The 7,887-nt window shown below is 39.4% G+C and overlaps 1 protein-coding gene across 6 annotated transcripts in view; it reads right to left on the minus strand.

Moving 5' to 3' along the window:
• Positions 1 to 7,840, minus strand: part of PMS1 (PMS1 homolog 1, mismatch repair system component) — a 46,629-nt gene extending 38,789 nt beyond the window's left edge. For 2 of the 6 annotated variants that reach the window (XM_089519601.1, XM_089519595.1), the window contains exons 1-2: positions 7,704 to 7,840; positions 4,533 to 4,686 (exon numbers count right to left, since the gene is read on the minus strand). In XM_089519601.1, coding sequence (XP_089375727.1) covers positions 4,533 to 4,664 — 132 coding nt within the window. In that variant the 5' untranslated portion in view covers positions 4,665 to 4,686; positions 7,704 to 7,840. Of the gene's footprint in view, positions 1 to 4,532; positions 4,687 to 6,593; positions 6,864 to 7,288; positions 7,362 to 7,703 lie in introns of those variants that run through there. The other 4 variants (XM_089519596.1, XM_089519598.1, XM_089519597.1 and 1 more) reach the window with 4 other exon arrangements.
• Between the last annotated feature and the right edge of the window lie 47 nt (positions 7,841 to 7,887).

Below are 7,887 nucleotides of genomic sequence, written 5' to 3' on the forward strand. Positions count from 1 at the left end.
GAACTTGCTCCTTACTATATTGTAAGTCTGAACCATAGTTAGAATTACATACAAATTCAGGTTGTATCATGTTGCTTATCTCATTTTAAATATGCAGAAACAGACCATTTAACTGATGCAAAACAAATTCAAATTACAGTGAAACAAGCCGGACTGAAACAAGGGCAGTTTTTTGTTTGTTTGTTTATGCCTTTTTTTAGGGATACTTTTATCACTGAATACAGAAATCTTCAAATACTTCTCACCTGAAATAATTACTTTTGTTCTAAACTGAATTTTGCTCTCTCCCTTCAAAAGAAATGGTCTAAGACGTTTTTATTTTATTATTATTACAGTCCAGACGAAAACACATTTACTCACCAGAAACTCTCACTGATTTTAATTGAGCTTTCTTCTAAGTATGCTTAACACCAGGATAGTTCCTATGCTTTGTACTGTAGACTATAATGGCACCCACTCATACTTGTAGCATTCTATCCTGCATGTCATTCTACCCAGTATGTAGTTGAAAAAATATGGTAAACTTTCTGTAAACAACAGACTGTGGCATCCTCTGCTGGCCAGAATAAAGATCTGCACTCTCCATCCTCAACCAAAATCATCTGATTTGGCTTCCACAAGCCCTGAATTCAGTGCAAAATTGGTAAGTGAATATAGATGAGAGACTCGGCAGATAGGAAACTCTTCTCCCACCACTGATGCATCTCTTAGACTCAACCATGCTCCTTAGTGCTTTCCGAATTAGCAATTTAACAAAAGCCCTCTTAAGTAACTTGCTCCACCTGATTTTGTCTCTTCTCAAGGACATCCTACAACCCTTCTATACCCTTCTGTGGAGATGGAGAGAAGAAAAGCAGGGGCACCACCAGCCCTCTTCAGGCAGCTCATTGGGCTTGCATCTCCTCCAACTGTCATCCAACAGTCAATCCACCAGAAAGAAAATCTTTAATATTTAAAACCTATTTTTTTTTCATTTTCCTTTTCTCTCCCCACACCCTTTTCTTGTGTCTGACACATTTGGGGACTGTAACCCTAAAAATAGGAATTCTGTTGCCTTATTTTTTTTCTCTTCCTCTTCTTCTTCACAAAGTGCTCTGTTAATACATACAAAGCCCAGACTGGAAGCCTTTCCAGCTGGACAGCAGGGTAGAAATGCTACAAATAAAACACTGTGATCTTAATTCTTTCAGGACAGAATGAAAGCCAACTGGAGTTTGAAATTCCAAAACCTTACACTATGAACTCATATCTAAAGAGCTACGAATTATGAACTGCAAGCAAATCGTTGTGTTTACAGTACATCATGAAGTACTTTTTAGTGTCCCTGTCTAAAAAGCAGCCTCCCCCACACTTACCCTTAAGGCTACCCCAAACATCAAGGCAAGACCTTATGGAGTAGAGGAGCTGCTGCCAGGAGAGAGGGGGAAAGATCAGTAACCCTCCCCATCCCCAAACACCAGTCAGCCATGCTATACTGTAGAGGCAAAGCAACTGACTTCAGAGGAAAAACAGGGATGCCACATTAAAGTATACATAGTATTTTGACTGGTGAAGCAAGATTTATTAAGGTGTTGATTCTAGTGTGGGGAATGCCATTTGGGCACCACTTCAAGCAGCTAAATAATTTTGATCAGTGCTGTAATACACAGAGCTATTTTCTATGTTCTTTGTCTAACATTTCAACTTAATTCTGGATAGACTCTGAGATGCTACTGCAATTATTAGCCTTACTGATCAGCACTGTCCCTAGTTTCCACTCCACCAAATGCATCTGATGAAGTAGACTGAAGTCTACGAAAGCTCATGCTGCCAACGTCTTTATTTCAGTTAGTCTCAAAGGTGCTACAAGATCTCTCTACATACTGACCAGCGCAGTGCAGAACTTTAGAAAGTGCTTTCTTTACTGAAAAGCCTTGTCATTCAAAAAAAAAAAAAAAAACTTAAGGGGACTAACAAGTCTCATTTGAAACAAATGAAGAGCCATTAAACAATTAAAACGATTAACATTATCACAGTGTGTACAGGTATTTTCAGAATAATAAAAACTGAAAAGGTTTAAAAGGCTAGCTTGAAGAAATGTGTGGTGATGCCATTCCTAAAAACAGTGAGAGCAGGAAGGAACTGAATACATTTCTGAGTGAAGTGCATTCATAGTCTGGGAGAAAAATGGGAAAAAGGCTACTTCTGTCTGCACATCAAACCATCTTGTACAGGTGATTTCTTCTGAATACTTTTTTAAAAATTAGTAAACTTTATATAATTACAGATTTTTTAAAAAAAGTCACAAGATTCATACAATCAGCACTGCAAAGAAGCACAAAAAGCACAGCATTTTTCAGTCACATAAAGTAGTTACATTATTTAGTAAGTAAATCTTTCCATTAGTTACTATGTGAAACAAGGGGACAATACTGACCATTATTCTAGTTAGAACAATTAATAAATTGGGATCTACATTATAAGGAATGTGTTATGTGGTTAGTCCTTACTTTTTCAGGCATGTACAGTCAGCCCTCCATATCCAGATATTTTTTCCCCACGGATTCAAGCATCCATGGCTTGCAAATATTTTAATAATATATACATTCCAAAAAGCAAACTTTGATTTGCCATTTTATATAAGGGACACCATTTTACAATGCCACTGTATATAACTGGACATGAACATCCACAGATTTTGTTATCCCTGTAACCAAATCCCAGGTGATACCACTGTACATGGTCAGCTTTTCCATAAGTGCTATAAGAGATTCAATGAAACTACTCTGAATAAGGAGCTAATTGGCTTTTTCTGCTAAAAGAAAAGGTTAGGTAACACACTATTGGAAAGCTGCACTGAAACTGAACTAAGGATGCATAGAACTTGACGGTTTCTTCATAACCATATATAAACTATTTGACATTTCTGATTGCTTTGCATATGAGTCAGGTACTTTCAGAATCTGTTTCAGACTCTTTAATACTTTCAGAATATCTAATGGTTAGATAAATAAAAACAGCTCCTACATGCAACACTGCAAGCAGAGTGGAGTCAAAGGCTTTCAAGGCCATTCTCTGAAGATGCCAGCCACAGATGCTGGTGAAACGTCAGAAATAAACTCTTCTAGAACATGGCCACAGAGCCTGAAAAACCCACAAAAAACTATGGATGCTAGCCATGAAAGCCTTCGACTTCATAAAGTTTACACACCATCTGTAACAGTGTATCTACAAAGATGTTTTCAAAAAAAAATCTAGAAATCTCCTTTGTTTTGGATTACTAGTACCTAAAGAGTTTTTACTAATTAAAATAGATTATTCACATTTTTCCAAATGTATTCTTTGGAGAAGCCCATGTGTAACCCCTGAATCCCACAAACCATCACTCTTTACTAAGGATGATTTTCCACATGAGATATTTAATCAAGAACCCCTTCAATAATCTAAAGACTATTTAACATATACACACAAGTTTGTAAAAAATCTGGAAATACAGATCCTTATCCATGGATTTTTTTCAAGCATCCATGGCTTGAAAATATTCAGAAAAAGTATAATTTCCAAATAGAAGCCTTGATTTTCCATTTTATATAAGAGGCACTATTTTGTTATGCTCTTGAATTGAATGGGACTTGAGCATCCACAGATTTTGTTATCCATGGGGAGTCTTGGAACCAAACTCCAGCGGATAACAAGGGCCCACTGTACAAGGTTGTAATTGCTTGTCTTTCTTACATTTCCCACTTAGGAACAGCAAGTGCTTATTCACATGGCAATTCCTAAATCTCATTAATTTTAGTGGAAATAATTTCCAAATAAATGAATTAAAATCTCAGTTTTAAAAAATAGAAAAGCAGCCAGAATGCAACTTTCCAGAAGGCAAGTTAAATCTATCTGAGATCATCAACCTATTCATCCCTGACTCTGACTTTATATAAAGATATTCACACACACCTGGTATTCATTTCAGAAAATAAGACATTTTCTATTACTGGACAAAATATTTTAAGAGAATTCTGTTGCTTTTGCCTCATAGAAGATTTCATTATGGAAAAAAAGAAAAGGGTTTCACAGACATCTCTCTGAACTGCAGAAGACATGTATGGACAATGACATCTGAAAGCGCTCACCAATTTATCATGCATGGCAATCTGAACTCAATAAGGAGCTCTGCAGTTATGCTTACATAACTGTAGCTCAAGAAAATACTTGTAAAAGCTAACATTTCCAAATCAGAGGAACGGCCAGAATGACTTGCGGAAATGTAAAACCAGGTTTCACTGAAATTCAGCTTGCCTCACATGGACAAGTTTAGAGATGCTTTCAATTACTCATATGCTGTTGGAATACATTTATGGCCTACTGTACAATGCATCCAAAATTAATTCTAAATGAACTGGTGTTAATAGAACTGAGTTAATGTAGCAATAAAGGAGAGATGCTGAAAACAATACAAAATTCAAGTCTATCACTGGCACCTTCATAATGTATTAGGAAATATAAATGTATTTCCACATATATATTCATCACAATTCCAACTTCACACAACGTACCAACTTAACATCCACACTTGTTGCATTAGCATCTAAAGAATTCTCTATCAGTTCTTTGACCACACTGACAACTGATGTGATAACCTGTGAACTTGAAAGAAGTCGGACAGTTTCTGCTGGCAATTGCTTCATTTCAAGATTTTCTGTATCAAATCTAAAAGAGAAAAAAATCACATTATAATGCTATAAACATAATTGGATTTGCATTGTGTTTTAAAAATGTTTTAATAGTATTTTAAGTTTTATTCAAATTTCATTGTTTCTTGCTATTTCAGAGCAAGATATATATTCCATACTGTTTCCAGATTTCCCTGATTTATGATTGCCATATTCCATGTATCTACCAAATATGCTGTGGAGATGCTATCAGCCATGGTGCTCCAATCAGCATAGTCACTTGCCTCACAGGAGCACAGAATCCCAACACCATAGAAAGGTAATGCCAAAACCGTAAGATGGGTATAAAATACGTTTTCCAGATTCTGCTCTTGATGGAAACTATAATGCCAAATGGGAGGCGTTTACTTCACACGAGGCAATTAAACTTGTCTGCTATAAGTGGCAGAAACAATGCCTTTTAAGGCTTGCTTTGCCGTGAAATCTGGAGCAGCAGTTTTTATATGGGAATAGTCAGTGTTTAAAAGGTGTAAAGGCAGGTTTGCAGTTGAACATTAACAAAAAAATATTGACCTACATAATTTTAAAGTAGACAACGAAGACACTAAAATAGTACAGGGTTTTCCATGCTTGGGCTCCCTCATCAGAGTGGAGACTGCACTCACGAAATCAAAAGATGACTTGGACTTGGACGGGCACTTATCAAGGAATTAGACAAGATCCTGAAGTGTAAAAATGTATCACTAAATACCAGGATGGTCCACACCATAGTATTCCCTGTTTCTATGTATAGTTGTGAAAACTGGGCAGTGGAAAAACTGACAGGAAGAAAATCAACTCATTTGAGATGTGGTGCTGGAGAAGAGCTCTGCAAAAACCACTGACAGCTAAAGGGACAAATGGATGAATTCTAGAGCAAATCAGGCTTGAACTCTCCCTAGAAGCAAAGATGACTAAACTGATGTTGTCGCATTTTGGCCATATTATGAGAAGAAAGGACTCACTAGAAAAGATGATAATGCTTGGTAAAGCGGAAGGCAATAAGAAAAGAGGATGATCACATACCAGATGGACAGATTCGATCACAGCCATGAATCTGCAAGACCTGAGCAGGGCAGTTGGGGACAGGGTGGCTATGATACGACTGTCCAAGGGTCGCCATAGGCAAAGTCAATCTGAAGGCAGTTGACAACAAAAAGGTCTTTCTGATCTGTGAGGGAATTGTCCGCATCAGCAGTGGGGAACTATTGGTCTCCACATGTTTCAGCATTCGACTCCCAGAAACCACAATCACTATGGCCAATGGCAATGGACTATCAGAGGTGTATGGGACTAACAGTTCACTCATACAGCAGTTTATAAACATGGTAAGAAGGAGAAAGGGTTATTGCATGAAGTGCCTTCAAATGGATATTAGGAGCTGTTTCCTGGGAGGGACTGAATGATGCTAGCGTGGCATCTTTCATACTTCTAGTGCATGTGCTTTTGAAGAAACAAATACTCTCTTGTGGGTTTTTTAAAACCACTCATAGGCCCCATACAGACAGGCCAAAATAAAGCTGCTTTGGGTTACTTTGGAGGTTTGCTGTTTAAATGATGCATGTGTCCTAAGAGCCTGGATGCCACGCCAAAGCCACAATCTAGTCCTAAGGAAAGGAGTGCTGCTTTGGCACAGCTTCTGGACGCATGCAGCATTTAAACAGCAAACCTCCAAAGTAACCCAAAGCAGCTTTATTTTGGCAGTCTGTATGGGGCCATAGTTTTTCTCTACAGGTGTACATAATTGTAAGGCAGAGCGCTAAATATGTCAAATGAGAAGATTATGTATTATCAGTTGTGTGTATAATATCCTCCTACATCACAACCCACTGCTACTGCACAGTGCAAGGCCTAGTAAAGTCCAATTATGCCCATATGCAATTGCTCTCATGCATTGAAGCTTACTAGATGAATGTCTGCACTGGCATACAGTCCACAGATTGTTTTTCCACTGATTCAGCCATCCACAGGTGTTCATCTAGAAGAAGGAACAGGTGATGTTGCATCTTGTGAAGTTTCCGGTATTAACTGACATTTCGCAGCATGGGCATTTGTGACCAACATTACTAACAACTGGATTACTTAATAGGCGCTTTATAAAAAAACACAACACAAAACTTTCAACAAGCAAATGAAAAGTACGTAAGAGACACTGCACGCTCCTAAGCTGCATCCACACCGTAGAAATAACCCGGTTTGACGCCCCTTCAACTGCCATGGCTCAATGCTATGGAATTCTGGGAACTGTAGTTTTGTGAGCCTTCAGTCAGAGAGCCCTGGCCAGTTGAAGGGCTGTCAAACCGGATTAATTCCTGCAGTGCAGACGCAGCCTAGCCACAGTGGATAGTTGCACCACTCCAAAACCTGCTGTGCGTTGTTTTTAAGCGCTTTTATCTTTTTAACTGTATCGTATTCTTTTAACGAAGGATGTGTTTTAATACTGCGCTGAGTTAACTCTGTTTTAATGCATGCTTTTGTAGGTTTTTAACTGTATTGCTCTTTCAGTTTGGAAGATGCTTTGTGCCCTAATTTTTTTTTGGGGGGAGTGGGTGGGATATAAATACATGTAATAATAATAATAATAATAATCCCAGCTCTACCATGGAAGCCAGTCCCTGAAGCCACACTCTCTCAGCCTCAGAGGATGGCCATATTTACGGGGGGGGGGGAATATTTCCAAAAGGGTAAAAGTGTGGTATTTAGATATATATAAAAAGGGGTAATTCTGAAGCCCTTTGCACAGCAACAATTAATAATAATGATGATGATGATGATGATGATGATGATGAAAGGGCTGCCGCGTGGCATGCTGGGAGTTGTAGTTCGGGGCGCTGCTTGGGCAAGGAGGACCCTCTGCGCAGTGAGAGCAGAGCGCGTTCTGAGCCAGACTCCAAGCCCCAGGGTTCCAGAGCGTGCAGCTAAACCATGACTCTGGAAGCCCTGCAGTCACGCTCTGTTCACAGTCCTCCTCCGCCCGGGATTGAAGCGTGACGTAAGCGAACGCCAGGTGTATACCTCCGCCTGGAAAGGCACCCCTTCTTCTCCTCCTCCTCCTCCTCCTGAGCCTCGGAAGAGCGCGTTCCCGACACCCACGCGCCAGGACAACGGTTGCAACAGCCGCCACTCACGCGCGCGAGCGAAAGAGAGACACCGCGTGGATTGGGAGGGAGGGAGGGGGGGAGGGAGGGGGCGTGGCCTG

Source organism: Sceloporus occidentalis, unplaced genomic scaffold (genome assembly GCF_023333645.1).
Source record: "Sceloporus occidentalis isolate IW3139 unplaced genomic scaffold, rSceOcc1.0.p SCAF_4, whole genome shotgun sequence".
Lineage (NCBI taxonomy): Eukaryota > Metazoa > Chordata > Lepidosauria > Squamata > Phrynosomatidae > Sceloporus > Sceloporus occidentalis.